Below are 23933 nucleotides of genomic sequence, written 5' to 3' on the forward strand. Positions count from 1 at the left end.
TAAGAGAGTGAAATTCTTAACCACCGTGTTGTGCCCATATCTACAGTATCCCTGTGCTGACGGGCTATATGTGTGCATTGCTGAGGAGAAAGTAGAAAGGCATAGGTTTGGCATAATGCCGACTGCCTGACACACCTGCACTATTGTATACATGACTTGCACATGTGGCCAGGTACATCAGAGTTGCATTAGGACATGTGGCTCTCGCACACAAGATCACATCACTTCTGTGGTACATGGCACTGTAGATGCAAGTTTATACTGCTTTCTCAGCCGCCTCCTGTTTTTTTTGGGTCCCTGTTGGGGCTTTCAGCCTTTCCCAGGTTAGGACATTGACCTGCAGAGCAACACAGTTGAGAAATTTGAGGATGTTGAAAATGAACATGGAATATTTTCCCTCCAAATTTTTGTGCACTTATTATATTTGAGGACTAGAAAGTGTTGTTGTCTTATAAATTAGTGGGACATTTCCTTTGTTATTTGGTTGTAGTCGTGTTGGTCTAAGGCAGGGGTGGGCAAAATGCGGCCCGGGAGCCAGATGCAGCCAGCCAAGCCATTCTATCCAGCCCGCGGGGCCCCTAAAAATTCAGAAAATTAATATTTATCTGCCCCTGGCTGCCTATCATGTGGCCCTCGATGGCTTGCCAAAACTCAGTAAGCGGCCCTCCGCCCAAAATAATTGCCCACCCCTGGTCTAAGGACATAGGCAGGCACGGTTCTTTTGAGTAGATGTGATCTCTTTTGTTAGACCAACTGAGTAGTTTGAAGAAAGTTCTTAGCGGGCTGCTGCGTGCAAAAAGGGTGATTTGCGCTTCAAAGCTTGCTAAAAACTTTTTTCCAGCTACTCAGTTGGTCTAATAAAAGATATCACATCTTCTCAAAGAACCTTGTCTTGGGACGTTTCTTTTACATTTATATATTCCCCCCCCCCCAATCCCAAAGCACTTAACTGGCAACACAAAACTTTATACAATAGAACTTTTATATAGTGAGCTCAGATGCAGTGAAAACTTATCTGTTATGAAGTGGCATATAGCTGTGTGTTGCTCCAGTGCACTTTAGGGACTGCCATTGCATGTGTAGTAAAAGAGAGCTCAGCTTATAATTAAGGTTTTCTAGTGGTTAAAGGAGGGTCTCCATCTAAATGCAGCTCTTAAACCATAGCATATAATAAAATTGCCCTTCCATCCTGCCTCAAATCAGGCCTATGGGAGGAGAGGGAAGATTGTTACAAATGCTGCACTTACTGTCCAGAGCCCACTGTTTGTCCCTTGCAGGTCCCCTTTTTCTACATGATGATGTATTAGACGTATATACATCCTGGCATACATCTAGCCTCTCTCGCCTATCCCAACCCAGTACATACTAAGTAGCCATACTACCACTTAAGAGTAGTCATCGCCTTGTAAGAACTCCTGTGGTTTCAATTGGGGAGGGTGGCTTTCTGACCACAAAGTGCACAGGTAAGACACGGGGCTCACTCTCTGTAGTCTTGAGTTGGTGAAAGCTTTTGTGTGCTTACCGTCTACTTACATTCATGTAATTGCTGTTGAGGTTAAATAGATGGTACTTACACCCTTTAAGAAGTGTTGCATTTTGAAAGTAGATGGGCCGGTGTAAAAGCCCTCTTGACATGAGTCAAAATTGTGATTGAAATTAGAAAACAGTCTGAGAGGAGAAGCCCCTCCTATTTTTTAAGACTTGTACAATTGGACTTGTTGCAATTTTTTTTTCTGTCTCAAGACAGTTCAGCATAATCTCAGTGCCCAGTAGAGGGAGTGCACACTACACGCTGGACATTTTCCTTTGCACTTCCTTTACCCAGACCAGGTCATCCTTTTATTCTGTATGTTTTCAGCTAGGCACTCAACCAGGGCTCCTGCAATAAGTTAGTTCTCAGCTCTATTTAAGTGAATTGTAGTGGTATCATTCTAGTTACTGGCTGAGATCAGTGTTATAATAAATACTTATTTTCAGAGGTTTAACTCTATTGTCAAAGTAAAGTGCTTATGTCTGAAATGTTGCTTAAATATTTCCACCTAGGGAACAATTCTCTCTTTTTTTTTTTTTTTCAAGTTGTTATACCTGTCTTTTTAAAATCAGATGCTGCATTTTTAATAGTGCTTTTTCTTTTAATACCAAATGTTGCAGATATTGAAATATGGTTCCTAAACTTTTAAGTTACTAAAGAAAATTGTGTATTTTGTATTTTAAAAATTATAACTGCTATTTTTCATTTCATTTTCATTTCTGGGAAGAATCGTGGTAACAGTTCAGTGTTTTGTGTTATGCTGTCCAGTAGATCTGTTGATCTATTCTTATGACTCGTAAATGTTTACTACGTTTACAGGAAACCCTCGCTATTCATGGGTTTGGCATTCGTGGTTTCAAATATTTGTGAATGCCGAACCTGCATTGTGATGCACTTAAAGGAGCTCCTTGGGGGCTCCGTGCTTGCCGCCACCGCGCTCCCGCCATCACCATCGCAACCATGCTTCCCCCCTTCCCCCCTCCCCCCACCCCTCCCCAGCCACCGGGGTCACTGCGTTCATTAATGCAGTGCCTTGTTCACAGATTTCGCTATTCGCCGGGGATACGAGAACGTTTTCCCCGTGAATGGCAACAGTCTCCTGCAATACATTTTATTTTTTTTAAATAGAACACACACTTATATAAAACTACATTAGGAGTGCTCTGACACGAGAGTAAGGACATCTGTTTTACTCAGTTCTGAATTCCTTAACTCTGTTGTACATCTCCAATGTACATGGGCATTGTCGGTTTATTTAACTATTGTTAAATGCCTTGCTGGTTAAATTTAGGTTATGGATTTTACCTTATACTAAAACACCTTTTAAAATGAATTGAACAACTGTCTGTGCCATTGTGAGTGTCACCCTGAAAGTTTACTGCAGTATGATCCCTTTTTTGTGCATTAAAGGAGAGAGTATAAAATGGCATGTGATTTTTGTCTCTGTGGCTGCGTCCAGACAAGTGTGGATGTGCAGAGTGTGGTGCTGCAGACCCATGTGCAGTGCCACGCACCACACATGCAGGCATTCCTCGCGCTGCTACCTTGCAGTGTAGGGGCACTTTTTGGCCCCAGGACATCCTGGGGTCCAAAATAAATCACACCAAAAAAACAAAAATGTGGTAGCACACGTGGCAGCAGCACGCACCGCCCAAAACTGGAGCCTGGCCAGTCAGAGCTGTGCTCTGGCTGCCAGCCAGTCTCCCAGCTGCAGGAGCACTGTACCTGCAGCTCCCTGAGGCCCCCAGTACCCCAAGTAAGGCTGCTGGGTCCAGCTTCCCCTACCCCGCCCAGTGCAACCTACTGACGCCACAGTGTGCATCGCAGAGGCATTCCCTGGGGACAAGTAGCAACAGCACAAAATGTGCCACTGCTGCTTGTCCCTGGGCAAACAAACTTCTACACGCGTGTACACGCAGCCTGGATGTTTTGGTGGAGACAGCAATAAGTAGCAGCAGGGGAATTTTTGTTGCTAATACACATAACTTAAACATACCAGCTGATCAATTCTCCAAAACTCTTCTAATATGGGATAGACTGACTGTTTTAAAGTGGAGCAGAGTAATGTAGGTCTGAATGGCAGAGAGCAATTTTTAACTCCAGACAGTTGGGACATTTTGGCACACTTCTTGGGCTATTTTACTTTTCTGTAAATGAAGTTGGATAGGTGGAGTTCTGCCAAAATCTTAAAATTGCTTGTTGAAATCAAAATGCTTTTACTCTGTGGTTATGTATTCAGCAGTCCCAGAACATGGGTTTTTATTTTTCCTAGTTTAAACATTGTTTTTTTCCAGCACAGTCAAAAATCCCGTAGGGCGGTTAGACACTGTTTTCCAGATAACCTAACTTTTGAGTAAATTCCCAGCTCTTTAGCAAGTTCAGTTGCATTTTGGATGTGGAAGCCACAGAGTGTATTGCAGGGCAGATGAGACTGAAACACGTTAATGACATTTGGAAATACGTTCTACCAGAGTGGGGAAAAATGTAACGGGTATTGGACCAAAACATAATTGAAAGGTGCATTGTTTGCATTTTTAGTGTTTTTTATAATCTGCTTGTATTCTGTCTAGTTTGGCCTTACCAGTTTCAGGTTCTACCTATACTATACTAATTTAAAATACCTTATGCCCTGGGATGGCTTATGTAGGTATGAAACTAAGACATTTGTTGTATTTATGCTAATCACAGAAGAGCAGGCTTTTTATGTTATCTACAAAAAGAATAGGCAAGATGAAGTGTTTCCTGGTGATAGCCTCAATGGGGATACAACTTGTAGAAGTCCCTGGACACAGCGATTCTGAGACAATACCTTTACTCCTTATATGTGACGTATATTTATGACTTCAGCACCTCTCCACGTGTCTGATGTGGACTTCCTAAATGAGCTTGCATCTGACAGCCAGGAATGTGGCTCTCTCTTCCTAGACAGCAGAATTCTCTACTAAAATAGAGAAGTTGTAGTTTTTCTGATTAAAAAAATGAACACTTATGATGAACTACTGTGACCACATCCATATACCTTTACTCAGTAATACCTACATTCAGAGGCAAAGCAAGCAGGGTTTGTGCTATAGGTAAACCCTGTGAGAGAATGGGTGGAGAAGGTACTTTTGAACATGACTGAAGGTGTAAGAATGACTATAAATTATATCTGCCAGTTTTTGGAATCTCGCTTAACAGAATCAGCCACACGTTAGAATCAGAACCCAGGAACTACACCAAGAAGTATTATGCTACGTGCACTTTTCACAGTTTATTAGGACCTTGGTTTAAGAAATTATGTGCATTAGAATAAAAATTTTAAGCCATAATCTGTGCATACGAGCTATTTTTCTCTGTTGACTGTTCGAATTAATGAAGAATCAACAAAGTGTCTGCATAATAACTGCATAGAGCTTCTTGATGGGACTTTGACTTTGCTCATTTTACTTTGCTGCCTGCCAGCCTAAACAGTGTATACCTGCTGGCTAGCATTGCTCTGCCTGATATCAGAAGAACAGTGGCCAGCAGGATAGAACGACTGAGACAGCGAGAAGGTGTGAGACATCCTCTGTATGACTGGCCCACAGCCCACAAATGTCTGAAGTTGCACGGGAGCTTCCTCACCAGCATGCAACCTCTTGATGCCGCATGCAAGGATACATGACGCCAGATGTGGAACAAGAGGCTGAGGAAATACCTGACAGTGGAAAAAATGTACATCCCAGCAGCTAAGTCCTTACTACCAGGAGCTGAAAAACCATGGCAAAGATGGTGATGTCTCGATCGCCTTTATGCTGGAGTCAGATGCTCCAAGGAACTAATGAAGAAGTGGAAGTCACAGTTCAGCTACCTGTGACTGTGGCACAGAGCCTCAGACTATGCAACACCTACTGCAATGCCTGCTGCTCAAAGGCACATGACTTGTGCAATGAACATTTTTTCAAAGTACAATAAACGAGCGCAAGCATGCATAACAAAATCATCAAGTGTGATGTAGAGACATGAGAAAAAGAAAACTTTGCTGCCTCTTACTACACTTCATGGTTATAAGAATCAAAAGTGCTCTACCCAAAGGGATTCTAATAACAGATGGACATTGTACTACTAAAAAAAAGACTAAAAGGAGAAAGAAGCTAATAAAAGTGTAATTGGAACAAAAATACATTTATTGGAGAGACGAGACCTTTCAGAGTTGTTACTGTTTTTATCTGAGTAGGCCCAAGTGGATCATAGCCTCATTGTTACAGGTACCATATGCATATATAATGAAAATATAGAATTGCAAGCTGTTTGGAGTAGATACCCAAGCATGGAAAGATGACTTGAAGCCAGTAGGACTACTTCAGTGCTTTCAGTTAATCATGTTCATAAATCTTTGTAGGATAAGGCATTAGACCAGTGGTTCTCAAACTTCTTAGCCTCAAGGCACCCCTCCATAACATTTTTTTGGAATTCTGTGGCACCCTGGTTGAGAACCAGTGAGCTAGAATCTAGCTGGTGCCATGTGATGGGGATGGGGGCAGGACCTCACTGCACTCTGCTCTGGTTTTTTCCAACATCTACCACCTCCCTGGTTTATACCCGAGAAGGCACACATATACCCCATTGCTGCAGCTGCTCCTCCAGGGACTCACATGCCAATTACTGGAGTCATGTGAGACTCTCACTAGGCTTGGGAGTATGGGAGGAGCAGGGGAAACAAGCCCAGTTAAAAAGGGAGGTTTTGCATCTGCCTGCCCACGTGTCAGTGCACACTGCTTGGAGCTCAGGGGCATGGAGAGCAGCTGTGGATGCTGCTTATTTGTGGGACACTGGAGCACCTGTTGCAGGAGGTGCAATCCCTTAACTCCTGACGCAGGGCCTGCAGAACCCTTGGAAGGATCTTGATACCCCATTTGAGAGTCGCTCCCTTACTGTAAGCTCTTTGGAGCAGCATCCATGTTGCCATGAGACTCATGCACAGCATTCAGCACAGCAGAGCCCTGATTCCAGATTTAGGTGCTAAGCTGTTGTGTTGCAACACAAATAATAGACAATATTTGCTAAAAATGCACTGCTTGAAGGTCATGATAAAGGCTGTGTGAAAAGTCAATTAAGCACTAATGAATGAAGTTATAATGAAGACTCTTGCATTTAAAATCAATCCAGGATTTGAAAAAAAAAAAAAAAAAAAAGAAACAGTACAAATTTGACTTGTTAATAAGCCTTCCATTCTGTCCATTTCATGGTTGGAAGAATACTGGGGTGCTTCCTGTGTGTCTGACAGTATATCAAAGCTTAGTTTTTAAGAAGTTGCTAGTTAAAGAAATTGTCACTTCTACTCCCTTTGTAGCTCCATGCCCTGCTCTTTCCCAAGTCTTGTTTGCTGCTCATGGTAGTACCTGTGTTTCTAAGGCCCTTGGCAGATGTTACACTTAAGATGCAATTAACCTCTTAAATGTGCCATAAATGGTACCTGGGTTGAACGTTCAAGCAATTAATGGCACGGCAAGACAGAAAACCAGCCACAAAGATTCCACTGAATGTGTTCAGATTTTTGTGGCTGGTTTCTGGTGTGCCTAAAATTAAACATGTGGCAATGTAGTCCTGCCAGGCAGCCTAATGCTGGCTGCATGGTGGGGCTTAGTTGACAGCTCTCCTAATGTTGGCAGGTAGACAGCTGTGTGATGCAGCCCTGCATGGGGCTGCACTTCACTGTTTTCGGGGTGCTGAGTTGAGGGGAGCTCATCAGCTGGACAAAGGTTGCTGGGTTCCAGGGAGCCACAGGGCTCCTTGCAACCCAGCATGGTCCTTGCCTTGCCCCACACCTTGCTCCTCAGCCCCCATCAGAGCTATGTTTTGGTACTAAATCATGCATGATGCTCTGACCTCCCTGCAACCTCGCAGATTGACTCCCAGGAAGCTGTAGAACAAGGCACTCGACATAGGTCACCCAAAGGGACCCTGTGACTGGGAAGAGGTTCCCCAATCATGGGGTCCCCCTATATGCCAAGACCTTTAAAAATCGCTTGTGCAGCCTGGCTGCACACATGGTTTTCTGGCAACCCTGGCACATGGGAGCCCCAGGATCAGGGGATGTCTCCCATATCCTGGCACCCTGGCTCAGCAGAACCTTAAATGTGTGCACCCAGACTTTCTGACATCCCAATTCCTGGGGCTCTAGGACCAGCTGCGCTAGTCCCAGGGCTGAGCCCTCAATCAGCTGATTGTCAGTCCCAGCCCCAGGACCATATGGTTCATGCCAGGCTGTGGGCACCCACCTTTCAACTTGCTGGTTCAAGTGAAGCCCGGGATCATGATCCTAGGTTCTGGCAAGTAGTAATGGCATGATTGGGATCTGATCCCTGATCCTGAAATCATGCATCCTGCCATGCACCTGAGGCATGGCAGAGGGTGCAGTTATTGGGATTGGGGATCAGATCATTAAATGAACATGTGCCAGGGGCCTGCCTAAAAGTGCAATGTCAATACCTTGTGTAAAGGATACTTTTTTTCCTCTTTCTGCATCCTTTCCCACTAGTAGCAAAAAATCATGCTGTGCAGTTTCTGCCCTGCCTGTGTTGCAGAACTTCCTGCATTCACTTCCCACTGTTTAAATTGCAGGTTTGGGGGGATAGAACATATTCATCTTGCTAGAGTCCAAACCTGGTTGAGTTCATTTAAACCTAGGAACCAGGCATCAATTGTGGAGACTCTTCTGTAATGGATATTTTAAAATTCATAAATTTTAACTTGAACTTTAGAGAGAGCCCACCAAATAAAGTTGTTTTCCTCTGCCTGGTCTCAGCAAGGGAAGAACAGATTCATTATGTGCTGTTCTCGCTCCTTAATTATGTCTGGTTAACTGCCTGGCCAGTTCCCCACTTGCCATCAGAGATACAGATGGTGCACCTGCAATGCAACAGCAAGTGACAGCGCCAGTCAACAAACCTCCCCTTGGGAAGGTTTGTCTCCCCTAGGGAAGCCCCTACAGCTCTGGGTGGAGGAGCACCTAAGGGTGGGGTAGTGGAACCTCCTGGGTGAAGGAAATGTCCCCAGAAAAACAGATGAGCAAGAATCCTGTTGGCCAGCATTACCCACGCTACTGAGACCACGTCCATCCAGCAAAGGTGCAGTTGCAGACGTGATGAGGCAGGTGCTTCTTCCATTTCAGAGTAGTGTTCTGGCTAGAAGCTACAGCAGGCCTGTACCAATTGTTTTGACCTTTGTCCTGTCATTGGAGTCCTATAGACCTGCTGAGAGAGAAGGTGGAGGGCCCATGACAACCCCTTCCTTCTTTGTTCTGTCTAAGCATACACTTTGAAGGTCTGTGCTCAGTGGTCACTCATCCTGGTAGGGAAGGACCCAGGCATTTGTCAGTGGCTCAGATGTCCAAGCCACCCTATTTAGAGGTGGCCTGCTTGCTTGCCTCAATCTGGGGGAGGTCCTGGAAAAGGTAAGCTAAAAAAGCGATGCACTGCATGTTTGATCAATGCATAGTGCTGATTGTGACACTGACCATGCCCTTGTCAAGGCCAAGCCTCAGTTACATGCTAAAAAAGATCCATCATGTGAAGCCAAAAAGGCACACCTCGCCTCAACATCACTAACATGAAGGACTGGCACTTGTGCAAAGTTTCAGTGTGAGCTTGAGTGTGTTTCTGAAAACCATCAGCTTGACTCCCCTGATTCTGACACCTTGTGGGAAAATGTCAAGAACAAGACACTGGCTACTGCCAAGGATGTCTCTGGAAAAGCAAAGGAAAAGCAACCTGACTGGCTCGCAGCATCTGAGCATCTGCTGCTCCCGCTCATAGAAAAGAAGAAGCAAGCTCACCTAACTCTACTTCAGCAACCAACTAAGTACAGAAATCTCAAGTTCAAAGAGGCTAAGTCTGTGGTCCAGAAAGCCTCCAGATAATGTATCCAGGAGTATTGGCAAGACCTGAGCAAAAAAATTCAGATCTGCTTTGAAAGCAGGCACCTTTGTGGTATACCTGTGATGGAATTAAAGAGGCACTTGGTCCAACCTGTAAAAAGACTGCAAACCTGAAAGCGAAAGACAGTACCATTCTGACTGACAGGCAAGAACAACTTGACCGATGGTCTGAATATTACAAAGAACTCTACTCAAAGGATGCCATTACCTGTGGTACTGCCTTAGCTGCCATCCCCGTGCTCCTAACCGTGCAGGAGCTGGACCAAATACTAACTCTTGAAGATGAGAAAGCTATCAAAGAGCTTGCACCTGGGAAAGCAGCAGGCAACAATCAGATACCTTCAGAGCTCCTAAAGGCAGTGAGGGGAAAGCTTGTGAGCAACATCCACACACTTCTCTATGCCTGCTGAGAAGAAAGCCACATACCCCAGGATCTGAAAGATGAAAAGATAATTACTTTATACAAAAATAAAGGGGACAGAGCAGACTGCAGCAACTACTGAGGGATATCTTTGCTCTGTGTGGTTGGCAAGATACTTGCATGGCTCCTGCTGAAAGGACGCCAAGTCCTTGCTGAGAGAGTCTACCCTGAGAGCCAGTGTGGGTTCAGAGCTGGGTACTCCATGACTGACATGTCCTTCACACTGCATTTGTTGCAAGAAAAAAGCCATGAACAATGAGCTCCTCTCTCTGTAGCGTTCATTGACCTGCCAGATCTCAGGAGGCTGCTGCTGCTGGCTGGGCCTGGCACTGGGCAGTTTGGATTCCTTCAAAAAAAGAGCTGAATTTATTTCTTGCCTGGGGTCACTTGATCCCAGCTGAATTCCTGCCTATGATGCGGGGGCTGGACCCAATGATCTCTTGAGGTCCCTTCCGGCCCCTAGTGTCTATAACTTCTATGTCTAACAGCTATGAAAAATCCTGCCACTGGGCTCAGTGCCCAACAGCTTGCAGCGCCATGGAACTCAGCCTGGTGGTGGGAGGTGGAGCGCAGCGCCAGCTCTGCCTGCCTCCCGCCACTGGGCTGAGCTCCATGGGGCTGGCGGAGCCGATCGGAGCGCAGCCAAGTGGCAGGAGGCGGGCAGAGCAGGCACTGTGCTCCAGTCGGCTCCATCAGCTCCATGGAGCGCAGCCTGATGGCGGGAGGCAGGGGGGGCCAGGGCTGCGCTCCCCGCCAGGCTGAGCTACATGGGGCTGCGAGCCGCTGGGAGCACAGCCCTGGCTCTTCCCCGCCTCCCACCACCGGGCTGCTTCAAAACTCAAAACATTTCAAAACTTTCCAAACATTTTGAGTGCCCTCATTTTGTTTCAAAGCTGTTTTGATACTTTTTCTTCACTTCAATTTCACTGTTTTGAGCTCGAAATGCATAGAAACAGCTTCAAATGAAATACTCGGCGAAATTTCACACTGCCCTAGTATTTATTTAGGTTTTTCCTGTAGTACAGGCTGGGTAGGCAGGCTTCTGATTTTTTTTTTTGTCTCTCCTACGGGGGAAAGGGATGAATTTGGGTGTTATGATTGACAGCAGGGCATTATTACACATCCTGCAGATTCCAACACTGACTTAAATTTAACTGAGAATAAATGTTTTCTTCTTTAATAGATCATTTATGTCATTAGAACATCATATGTTCAGATACAGTAACTGTAATGACTAGTCAAAATAATAAGCACTGCATCATATTTTTGTTTTTAATATGTAATAGACAAAATGCCAACTATGGTTCAGGATAAATGTAAGGGCAGAAGCAGAGGAATAACCTTTAACATTGAGTAGGTTATACGTAAAAACACTGCACGTGCTTTTCCCTAGTTTTAACCTTTTCATATAGTAATCATTTTTCTGTGAGACTTTCTTCATAATCAGCTTCCAGAATAGAGCATTTTTCTGTTGCCGTAATTGGTGCTTTAAAACAAAAGTGATGTAAAAAAAAAAGGTGCAAAACGAATTATTATTCTAAACGCACCTATCTTATATAGTATTAAATTAGATAGTTTCTTTTTTTCCTCTTCTACAGCTGAATGCTTTTAGAACTGTATTCTATGAATCTTAGTGGGTATAATTCTGTCTGCTGTTTAAGAGTTATTTAAAAATATTTCTTACCATGAAAATCTTATGTTTAAATGTTGCTACTGTGATGGTCCCTGATCCATGCGCTGTTCATTGCAATTTAGTAGATCTTCTACTAGAGTTAAAACAAAGTTGGTTCTCTCAGTTACTCACCAACCTAACCCTCATGTTAATCTGTGTAGTGTACCTAAAGTTTTTCTCATGATCTTTAGACTCGCTTTTGATTCTCCTCTGAATATCAAGTACCATGTTTCACTTCCTTTCCCTTGACTATATTATTGCTCCTGTTTGTTTCTAAAAGGGTAGGCAGATCAAATGTATTTAAAATTCAGTACTAGTAATGGCCTACATGCACACTTACAAAAAATGGGAAGACAAAATCATCCAGGTTTGGAATAGCAGCAAGAGAAGAATTAAAAACGAATACTGACATTTATTTGATACAGGAGATAACCAAAATATAATGTACTCAGTTCTAAGTAACTATATTTGTAAGATCCTGTTCCAGGAAACCAGTTAAGTACATGTAGGCCATTACTAGTACTGAACTCTAAATACATTTGATCTGTCTACCCCTTTAGAAATCAACAGGAGCACAATGGCATAGTAAAGGGCAAGGTAGCTAAGCACCCAGTTTTATTGTTATAGATTCAAATTCTGGATGTCTTGCTGAACTGGGATCTATAACAGTAAAATTAACTTTCTGTTAACTTGCCACTTTGAGAACAGGAAACATTATCTTGCTGCCACAATTTCTGTAGTCAGACCTACAGCCTCACCTGTTCATGTGCCCACACTTTTGGATGGAAGACAACCCTGACCCCAAACACTCAGCCCTCTATCAGACAAGCCTCTGCTTTGGATTCCACTGGGAGCCAAAGCTCTTTGCTGAATCACATTTTTATTCTTCTTGAGAAACTCTCAAGACCATGAACCCCAAGTCTTGCGTTGCACTTACTGAAGTCAGTGACAAAGTTGCTGTTGATTTTACTTGTGTCATTGATGCTCCCTGTGAGCTTTCTTGTCAGCTGACACATGGTTAGCATTATGTTTTCTGGATGTGCCTATTAAACCTCCTCGCCACCCATCTATTTACAGAACCAGAGGTCAATGAACACTTCCTCATAAGATTTTTTCCTCCCTTATAATTCAGTGATAGTGATAAAATATACTTTTAAAATGTCGGTTGTGTTGCTAATGTGGCTTCCTCATTTTATAGACATCCCAGCATAGATACAATACCAACACATGCAACGTTTGAAAAATATTGAAGGTTATAATCTGTCATTGTAAAATGTGTGCATAAATATCTGACAATCAAAGTAACCTGCCTTTAAATTACTGATTACACACACACATTATGATGTATGGTGGTAAAAAGGTTTAATGTTATGAGTTTAAGGTAGACCAGACAAATGCTAAATAAGACCTTTCATATCATTAGAAATTCTAGCACTACAAATTCTGTTTAAATAAGATATTTGTAAACATGGTCTTCTGAAACAGGAACTATTGCCTGGGAGCCACTTGCAGTGCTAAGTTCCCTTTTATATGTATTACTTGGTTACTTAGATTTTTATATGTATGAAATAACATATATATGCAGGTTACTTTGATTGTCTGATATTTATGCACACGTTTTACAATGACTGATTATAAGGATAGATGGATATCAGTAGATACTGATATAAATACAATTTATCTATACATATACATATATAAATGTATCCATATATAAAAGCTTGTAATCTGTCACTGTAAAATATGTGTATAAATATCTGACAATCAAAGTAACCTGCGTTTTTATGTATGCATGTATGTAACCAAGGAATTAGAATAAAATTAGAAACCTTTTAAATATCATCTTATTACAGATACATCAGGGGGATCATGAAAATACGATCCAATATCTGTAAAGCAGCTGGGTCTTCTTACCAAGTGCTACATGGTGTGGGAAGGCCTTGAAGCCACACTGGTCAGAGAAGCTGATATTTATTGTGCCAGTAGGCTTTGCATTATCCCACTCTGAAACAGGTGTTTGCACCAGAAGTAAGCATAGGAAATCATGGACCTCATAACACCAGTCTCAACTATCTGCTGTTCCCTAGTCTACATTGAGGGGCAAAGAAGGAAACAACTTAAAGAAAGTTCTTGAAATGTTTAAAGCACAGAGCATGGTTATAGAAAAGTGGCACCTTCTTGCATCTACCAACTGGATGTAGTAACAAAACCCCTCAGGAAGTCTACTGTGGTTTGGTATACAGCATTCAGGGTAATAGACTCCAAATAAGAATTGTCTTCATTCAAGCTGCTTATTTTGTAGCTCTGAGGGTTTTTTAGATGACCCCTCCTCACTCTGTGAGAGAGTGAATCCTTCTTGAGGGCAGAGAATATAGTTGAAACTGTGAAGACAACTTTATGGAGTTTCCTTATTTATAATTATTCACAAGATGGAAAGAACCCAGCTTCACTTTTAAGCCACAAGTAATGTTTGAAGTCTTAGTTATTAAAAAAAAATATATTTTTTTCTTGTTAAACTGACCACATCTACTATGAAGGTACTGAAAAACATTATACATAGGAATCTCTCCATGCATTGCTTACTGAGCCATTAGCTGGCAGAATTCACACATCACAGAGGACTTGATAGAGACCCAAGCTATGCTACTTGCTGGAGACAGTTTTCTGAAAATTTGGTTTTACAGAGCAGCAGTACACAGATTTACTTTGTGAAAGCTGTCGGTAAGTGACTTGGTACAAACTTAAAATTAAAAGCTAAAGGATAACCCCCCCCCCCCCCCCCAAAATGGTATATTGTTATATGATCCCCTCTCTCTGTAATATGTATGTTCATGAGGTTGTACATGACTTCAGTGGGAGCCTCTGTTTGCATCTAAGGGTAGCATATGGCTTGTACTTCTAGTGCAAGATCAATTCGTGCTGATTTTGTTATCACTTTTGCTCTTACACAAATTAAACATAGGTAGATAGCAGAAATGTTGTAGGAGCCATAACTACTTACTTTATCAACTTTAATCTTGCAAGGTATTTGAAGTTAGCAGACTCTGAGCAGTTTTTACTCAGAGGAGAGGGAAAGATGGTAAGTTTGTATATTTTGAAATCTTGGATAGTTTCACCTAAAACTGTTAAACCAACACTTCATTGACTGCGGTACTTATTTTATGACAAGTTCAAATTATACAAATTATAACTTTTTAACATACTAATCTTAAAGCATTGGAGCTCACATCCTCAAAGCTACCTAAATCCACAGAAATCGGTCACCTAAATATAGTGTGAGCATCTGGCCTCAGGATATAAACAATAGCTGTTCCCCAAGGCAGAGCTCACTATATTCCAAAGATCGTGGTTTTGTTACATCCACTTACAGTCCTGATTGCTGACCTGAATGGCATAGTAAAAGAATAACTTAATACGACCACTGAACGCTAGGTATGTTTATTTAATCTGAATCGTGGTTCACTAGGATCCAAGATAGCCTCAAAGCGGGAACACATTTAGACTACCATACTTAACACACAAAAAAAAAAAAAGAAAAGAAAAATTACTTCATGCTGGAGTGATTTGTGTTGCCAAGGTCATTAGCAACGTAATGTGTGGACTCGCCAGCCCTGAACCTTTTTCTTACTGCTTGGTCTGAAATGTAACCACTTAAATATCTACTTCCCTCCTTCGTCCATGTGAAAAAACCTGGAAAAGGACATTCCCAAACGACATTGTATCAAGTTACCTAGTCTGGCCTGGACACTATTGAACAAATAGAAATGGAAAAACGATACTTTTGCAATTAAAATGCATTTTGCATGATAACAGGTCTAAAGTCATGTGGATTTGAATTTGTGTTCAAAACGTAGCTATTTTACGTTTTTCTTGCACACTAGTCATTAGAAGAAAAATCTGTCAAATGTCTGTGGTTTTATTTCTTTTTCATCTTATTATAGGCTATATAAAGGAATGGGATCAAGGAGAAGTTGTAAAAGTCTTTCCCTGTAAGATGCATTGTTTTGACTGTTCTGTTCCATTATTTAGTAATGTAGAAAGATTTGTCACTCAGTCATGAATATTGTCTGTTGGTTACATAAACATCCCCAACCTTCATTTAAAATGACTTAAAATATAGTTAAGTTACTATTGTTAAATGCAAAATGCGTACACTTCGTTTTTGCTTCAAATAGGTTCCAGTATGATAAGTATTATACTTCCTGGACACAATCTTCTGTCCTCTAGGAAAAAAAAATATTTAGTTGGCTGTGAGTAGATGCACATGAGATATTGGCATGGTGGAATAATTTGCAAGATCTTCCAGTGAGGGTATTAGCATATAAATAGCAGATGCAATGACGACCATCACAGCTGAGTACATTTAATTTTTAGTTTATAAGATAGAATGGGTTTTTAAATGCATAGCCATCAAGCCTGCTGAAAGACAAATGAAGTTTAGAGTTCACTTGTCTGAGGATGCCTTACATCATTTTTTTTAAAAAGAGAAACAGACACACACAAAACTGAACAAAAGTGATTTCTTGGGTGAAAAGTAATTGAGATTGCAAACCAAGTTAATTAGACCATACAAAATTTATTTAATGGTCCCAGCTGTAGTTTGCAAGTGGTGTTTTAGTAAGTAGATATGGCTTCTTCATGTGCTATCTTTGTCTCCCTTTTTTTTAAAAATAATTAGTAAGTGCTCGACATCTAGTTCTGTAAACTGATTGCATTGTATATTTTTGTCATTTTATTGCTTGTTTAATTATGATTGCAGAGGCTCAGTTTTCTAAATCCTCTTAACAGAATGTAGCAATCAATTTGTATAAACTGGGGAAAGGACCAAAGACTTTTCTTGGTATCTTGCCAAGTGTTGTGTTGTGGTTGGGCTTATTGTGTTTGTCTAGTTTGTTAATATTTAGGATAAATGAGCTGTGTGTTTTAACTGGGTGCATGGTTATAATGAGAAAGATTAACACCTAGAACATCTTATAAGGCATAGACTCCAAAGCAGAGAGTTATGATGAGATTACCACCAGCACCCAGTATCTTGTTTGGGGGTTCTTGTTTTATCAAATGAGCCTTAAAAAGGAAGCAACCACTTGTGTTTTTCTGGGGTTTTGCTAGCAAAAGGGCTAAGTACCCTTATCTACCTGCGTAAGTCAGTACTGCTTTAAGCTATTCTTGAAGTCACTGTAATTGTCATCTCATCAATTTTTATCACATTCCTGCCCTTTGAGCAATTAAAATAGGAGATGTTCAATATATAAATATGGGCAGGTCGCTTCCTTTTACCGTATTTCCATCATGAAGATAAGTTTGGCCTCACATCTTAGAAATTAGGCGGACTAAAATCATTGTTACTTAGCAGAAGATATATTCAGGAATTAGAAAACATGCTACTTAAGATGCATTATTTTATTTTTTCTGTATACAAGATTTACTATATTTGAAGAAGACAGGTTAACAACACTGGAAGATGGAATCTTTTGTATATCCGGAGAACATGCTTATCTCGGCAGAAACAGTACTGCCACAGTGCCTCAATATTCGTTAGCATTAATTTTAATAGTTCATTTTCCAGGGTTTGAATAGGGAGTCAACGCTTCATTCCCTAAAGACTGCCAACAGTGATGTTAGTTGGGTGACAGATTTTGTAATGTGATCTCTTGTCAGCTAACAGAACACAAATGTTTTATCTTGGTCAGTGAAAAAGTATTGGAAAGCAGAGACTTTTGGTGACTATCGACCTTTCAGGGCTTTAATTCTCTGGCCTGCGAGAGAGAAGCCTTTTCTGTCTCTACCTTTCTCTCTGTGTTCACCCATCTTGCAAGTTTGTGTCCTATATAATGAGCACAAAAGGTAGCAAATTATTTGCTTTATCATTTACTGCTATTTTGTAAGTGTCTAAATTGTATCTGTCATGAATTTCAAAAGGCACTTGCTTTGAAGTGTTGCATCATAATCAAAATATCAATTTAAGCATTTACTCTGTGAGCCACTTTGCTCATTGGTGGTTTGAAACTGCAGCTGAAAAATCAAATGTAAACCTGATCCCAAAGTTTACTTTTCTTCTAAAGAAAAAGTGAGGGGAGGGCGGCAGTGGAGTGTTTCAAGTTTCATGAAGTATTCATGAAGCTTAGTCTTGGCACAGTGAAAGGGCTGTGCGAAGGAAGTGCTCTCACCTGGGAGGTAGAATTTATATTGATGACTTCTCTGAGGAGAGTAATGTAGCTCCAGAGCTCTCCTCAGAGTTGTTTCTTCTTTCCATTGTTATTTTAAAATGTAATGGCCCATTAGAAATTCAAAAGTTGCAACATGCAGCAACAATGAACCTCACTACACATTTGAGAGCAAAAAAGGAAAAGGGGCTTCTTGTTTAAAGTGATATAAAAAAATAAACGTGTCTGGTTGGAGGGGAAAGGGGGCTTAATTCCTTGGTAGTTAACTAAGCTGTTAAATATTTTTACAGGAAATCTAAATTTAATAAAAGTCCCCAGTGAAACTCAAGGGTGTGAACAATAAGCATAATATTTTATGAAAATGACCCCCATATTTAAAATCTGGCATTATATGTTATGCATTGTAGCACCAAGTCCACATCTACTTTTTAGAAAATTAAAACACATAAATTCTGTTTAGTGTTTGATATGCACTGCACTAGCTGAAAGCCATAATGCCCCTAAAACCTTGGGTTGCTTTTCACCTTTCATAAATTCCTGGGTAGATTCTATACAAAAAATAATTTTCAGCTCCGTGGCTCATTGTTATTCAAACTTGATTGATCGTCGTCATTTACTCAGTGAGGAAGTTAAGTGCTCCTGTCATTTCCGAAGAGTATAATTGGGACGTTTCACAGGTCAGCGGTAGTGACAGGTTTCCCTTTTGATTAGTGTTAGACTGATAACAAAAATTACAGTTTCCTATGATTAATGTTTCCTATAGTACCTAAATGCACAGCTCATGGATTGTACCTAAACAAAGTGAATTTGCATCTGATTATGCCTTTTCTCAGTAGGGCTTTTCATGTGCCTTGAAGTTTTTGAGCTCATGCAGGTATGTAAGGATCTTGCACCTGCTTCAGATTTTAAGTAAACCATATGAAATAAAGAGATCATTTGGTGAAGCCTCTTCATCTTGGTTTATTAATATACAGACAGCTAAATTTCTCAAACAGTATAAAGATTATAAAACATAGTAAGGAAGATGTAAAGGTAAGTGCTCTGTTCTGGACTCTCTTCAGTTTGCCTGGGCGTTCTAATAAATTCAGTGGAGATACATATTTAAACTTAACTATTCTAGACACAGTCTAGTGAATTTAAGCTAAATAATCAGCCTTAACTGAGTGTTTTCTGGGTTCTTTTTCTTAACGTCCTATTAGTTTGTCAGGACTTGTTGTTACTTCCTTGTGCCCTAAAATTCATTCTTCTTTCAGTATTTTTAGGTTTTTCTCTTTTGGTACCAGCCAGTTTTGAATCAAAAGTGCACGGGGGCATTGGAAAATACTTTTCCTGACTCCTGTTACATAAAAACTGTTAAGCCATTTATGTTAGTTCCAGTTTTATTTTGTCTCACTTATTTGTACCAAATTCTAGACTGTGATCATCCATAACACATTTTAGCTTGGTCTATTTTTTTTTTCTACAGCTGAGTTGGGAATAGGAACTCAAATTGGAAAGTTTTGATACACTCATATCCTTAATAGGACTAGCGGTAATAATTAGCTGAAAGAGAGAGTCTGCTTTTGTCTCCTAACTTGGTTCAGTAGCCTTTACCTTTAACAGGTGGGAAAAAAACCCGAGAGAGAGAGCAACTTTGAAGTCCAAATGCTAACGAATTAGTTTCTTTTCAGTCTCCAGACATCTCTGGTGCTTAAAGCAAAACCTTGCAATATTTCCTCTTTCTAAAGGCCGTCTGGAAGGTCTCAGGAAAGCTGCAGTTTAAAAATTGATGTGCCACTTTGGCACTCGGAGTGTCTCAGCCTGTGTGTGATTAGTAGTTGAGTGCTTGACCCTCTCTCTGGGCTGCAACTGCAGTTTGACTTCTTCTGTGGGCAGTGAGAGGTCAGATGCTGCATGTGTCTGTCTTGGCCAAACCAACCAGGGCAAATTGCTTCTTTCCTTTAGATGAGGAGAAAAGATTGCAGTGAGAAGTGATGAGTAAATTAGGATGCAGAGCCCTCCACCAGACCCAGAGCTTAGCCACTCTGTCTGCTGATTAGAGGCAGCGATGATGTGGACATCTATGGCTGTAGGTACTTATCTTTAACATCAGGGGTGATTTCAAACCGGATTGTTCCAGGAATTTGTCTAGACTAATTAGGGGAAGAAGAGATACTGTTTGGAAATGATGCGTTAATAAACTTACTTTGTCCTTTAGGACAACAAAGATTTGTTTTACATTTTAAATTTAGGACTGTAGTTTCTGTGGAAAAATTCAAAGAAGAAAAAAATATCATGCTATTGATACTGTGATGCACCAGCAGTTAGAGGGAAATTCAGAGCACCCAAATATTTTATATTAGAAATGAATTTCCATCTAGCTCATAAATCACAATGATCAAATATTAGGGCTAAATCAATTGTTTTTATTGTACTTGATACACTAAAGTTTAGTTTCCTGATTTTCCCCCCCCCCCCTCTTTTTTGGCTTAAATCTCTGTATGATTTAAAGGAACTCAGCTGTGCAGCTGTGACACACGATTAGATTAGTGAATTAAATTGGTAAAATTCTGCTGCAGGGGAAAATTGCAGCATCTTTCTGTACCTTCTACAACTAAGAGATGATATGAATACCAGCATGAGTCAAATGCAATGGGATGAAAAAAAGAATGGGATTATATAGAATGAAAATAATAAAAACAATCTAATAACTTACTTGTCTGTTGCTTTGCTTTCCTGCAGTGAACATGAGTAAGTATGATTGTGAGTTGTATGGTAAGACTATTCTCCCACCCCATATTGTTTTCTAAAACCTACAAAAGTACTCTGCAAAAATAAAGTCATTCTGTGAGACGTAAATCTCTCGCTCTCCTGTTTGAGCCATGGTAAATGTTATCCTAGAACGGAGGTTTTCGACCTTGTTTTAATAGATGTACCATCAGCAGCTGGACACAAAGCAGGGGAGGTGTGCAACCAGATGTGGAGTGGCAGCAGCGTGGGGTGGTGGGTGGCAGCAGTGGCCGCCACGTGGGAGCTTCCCCTCTCCTGTCCAGCCAGCCAGGCAGTGCCTATGTGGCCCACAGAGGGGCACCGCCGCCCTCACCCTGCTCCTGGGAGGCGGTGGCGCAGGGTGGTGGGTGGCAGCGCTCCATCTCTGCCCACCCACACATACCCCCTAGGGCTTTCCCAAGTACCCCCAGTTGACAACCCCACTGTCCTAGAAGAATCACCATCTCTTTAAAGGGTTGTCAGAAGTTGGGATTTTGTAACTTGGTAGTATTGTGTATAAATTCACATTGAAGGTGACATACATTTTTAGCCTACGTGCATTTTGGGGTAAAATATATTGATTGAGTGTGTGAAACAGGGAGATGTGGTGAAAAGTTTTAGAAGCTCATTCCTGGGAGCATGCCATAATTAGTGAAAATAAAATTTTGGAAATGCTTAGCTTCTGGTGTGGATTAGCTGCTTTGATAGGTTGGTTAGGATTTTTTATTTTCAACTGCTCAGAAATGTTCCAGTCTATGTATAACATGGGTGATATGTACATGGTTTGGTTTTTTTTAAATCCCTATAATTTTAGTTGATGGGCCTCAATATGGTTAGGTTTGCAATATAATGAGATTCATAGATTGGAAGGCTGAAAGAGACCTCGGAAGATCATCGGGTCCAGCCCCCTGCAGGAAAGATAACTGGGGGTCAGATGTCCCAGCAAGGTGACTGTCTAGTGGTGATAATTCAGTGGTAGTCAACCTGCAGCATGAGTGCCGCAAGCAGCATTGTCACACTGGTGCCTGTTCCTTCCCTGATCTGCCAGGGTGACATATGCAAAGTGGGAGATGGGGCAGGGAGCAGAAAGCAGGGCATTGGATAAGGCAGAGGAAGAGGATTGGAGTGGCACTTAGGGAGAGTGTGAGGCTTAACTTGTGGCACATCTACCAGAAAGGCTGGTATAATTGATCTGATCAGGGTTTTCCAAACTAGGTAATATATGAATGTATTAGAAGTCTTTTTTTCTTTCAAGGTTGCTATGAAAGGGTAAATAAAACAAGAGAATCCCTTTAAAGTGAATTCCTCTTAATCAAGCGTTAGTTGTATCTCTCTGGATTGTAATACATCCTTTATTGTACTCTGGGCTCCTCAACCTGTCATATGGTGAAAGACCCTTGGTCTGCTGGAGAGAATTGGCTGGCTTCCTAAGGCTAACAGAGTCCTGAAACAAAGTGAAGGACACCAAATGGGAGATGGCATGGCAGAGTGCCTGGCTTTCAAGGGGTTCTAGTATTTGGGGTATAGCTCTTCTGATATTGACTGAAATGCATACTCTAAATGGAATAATGCCCTGAGTACAGTTCCCTCATCCATTAATTGGAGAGTCCTTGTAATAACTCTTGAATTGTTAGGTGCTAGGTAAGAAATCTCTTCTTTTTTTTAAACTCATATAATATATACCTGATAGCTGAGGGTCCCACCTGTTTACATCTTAGAAAAGAAACCAATTCTGAGAAGGAAGAGAGAAAATGCATTAAAAATGGCATGGCCTTAAGTCAAGTCCACATTTTTGCTTTTGTCTGAATTAACGCCACCAGCCTGTCCTTTTTTCTTTCTGTTCTGTCTGTTGTATGCGATTCAAAGACCTTAAACAGTGGGTGATCTTGCATAATGTACGCTGCAAAATACCATGGTCCAACAAGCTGAACTAAACCAACAAAACAAGGAGAGGCAGAGATAAGGCCATCACTTGCTCATTAAGTCAAGATCTTCATGTTTTAACACACTTTTTTTTTTTGTATTTTATAGTTTCACACTTTCTCAGACTTCACCAACTGTGTATGCCTTCTAATGGATAAAAGAACCTTTAAAGAAGATATCCCTTAGGGATTGAGGGTGGCTTTAGAGAGAAAATGTTAAGCAAGGCATCTAATCTTTGATGTTGATTAAATACATAATTAGGGAAATACTTTTGACATTAAGCAGCTGTCTGCAGAAAGTTTTCAGGATGTGGGGAGTAAAGGTAATGTTATTATCTATATTATTTTTATTTTATTCCTGTAGATGAAAGTGTCAGATGATGATGACGATGATGAAGATGAATTTGTGGAGGTCCCTGAGAAGGAAGGCTATGAGCCCCGCATTCCAGACCACCTGCGTAAGGAGTATGGTGAGTTTGCCCAGCTGTGAAAAGCTTTATCCCTGCATGTTACTGCTGCAGTAAAGTAAATAAACAGCCATTATGAAGTAATAAAGTGATCAGTGGTGTGGGTAATCTCTCCGACTGCTATGAGGAAGTCATTACATAGATAGGGGAGCAGTGATGGGCTCTAGATAAACAAATACTTTCTAGGAGGAGAAGCAACTGAGATCAGGAGCTTATTTCATTCAGTCATGTCCACTACAGTTCAGAGCTAGGAGCTGCTCTGTATGCATGTGCGCTAAAAAGGCAATATTTATTTACTGAGATTAGAGAGGCAAGGGGGTATAATTATAAATAGGCAAGGGTGAGAAATACCGCTGATGCTGATTTGGTGATCAGAATAGGATTCAGTGCTGCTTACTGCTCTTATGCCACCTGCAGGCACACAGCCACTTAACACCGTGAGGGTGGCCAGATGTGGCCAGCAACTTAACCTCTGCCTCCAGCATGGGTGTCATTGTGAACAAAAGGTTAAATGGAGCTCTGGGAGCTTTATTATAGAGGCACTAAGCAAATCCTAGATGACAAATTGTAATCTTGCTTTGGTCTGCTCCATTTACATATAGCAGCCCTTTCCAAAGGCATATGAAAGCTTTAAGAAATAAACAGACAAGGTGCTTTGGGTAAAACTGATATCTTTTATTAAACCAATTCCAAAAGTTGGTCTAATAAAAGATATCAGATTTACCCAAAGCACCTTGTCTGCCTGTGTCTTTAGACCAACATGGCTACAACCTATACCTCTAGCAATAAATGCATTCTTGTGAAGTGCACCTGTAGATTTGACAGGTGAGTTATGGAAAAAAGTTCATCTAAAGTAATTAAATTCCAATGCCTCCTTGTCTTTCCCTTGTAAGCTAAGCAGCTGGAGTTCTGCCTCCATGTAACACAACGCATTGTAAAGCTTAGAAGCTTTTTGGCTTACTGTGGATGGGGGAATGCTGCTATCAAGCAAAAGTTAAAAATCTTTGATAGAATAATAAGCCTCAAATTGCATCTAATTGTCAGATTGACCATAAAACAGTGTTATGTTAACTTAAACCATGTGGGTGATGTGTGTGTGTGTGTGGGG

The 23933-nt window shown here is 41.1% G+C and overlaps 1 protein-coding gene across 1 annotated transcript in view; it reads left to right on the plus strand.

Annotated features, from left to right (window-relative positions):
* Positions 1-23933, plus strand: part of UVSSA (UV stimulated scaffold protein A) — an 83584-nt gene that overhangs the window by 19527 nt on the left and 40124 nt on the right. The window contains exon 8 of the mRNA XM_019526246.1: positions 22723-22828. Within this exon, the coding sequence (XP_019381791.1) occupies positions 22723-22828 (106 nt within the window). The remainder of the gene's footprint in view (positions 1-22722; positions 22829-23933) is intronic.

This window comes from Gavialis gangeticus, unplaced genomic scaffold, assembly GCF_001723915.1.
Source record: "Gavialis gangeticus isolate Ggan-Ray unplaced genomic scaffold, GavGan_comp1, whole genome shotgun sequence".
Classification (NCBI taxonomy): domain Eukaryota; kingdom Metazoa; phylum Chordata; order Crocodylia; family Gavialidae; genus Gavialis; species Gavialis gangeticus.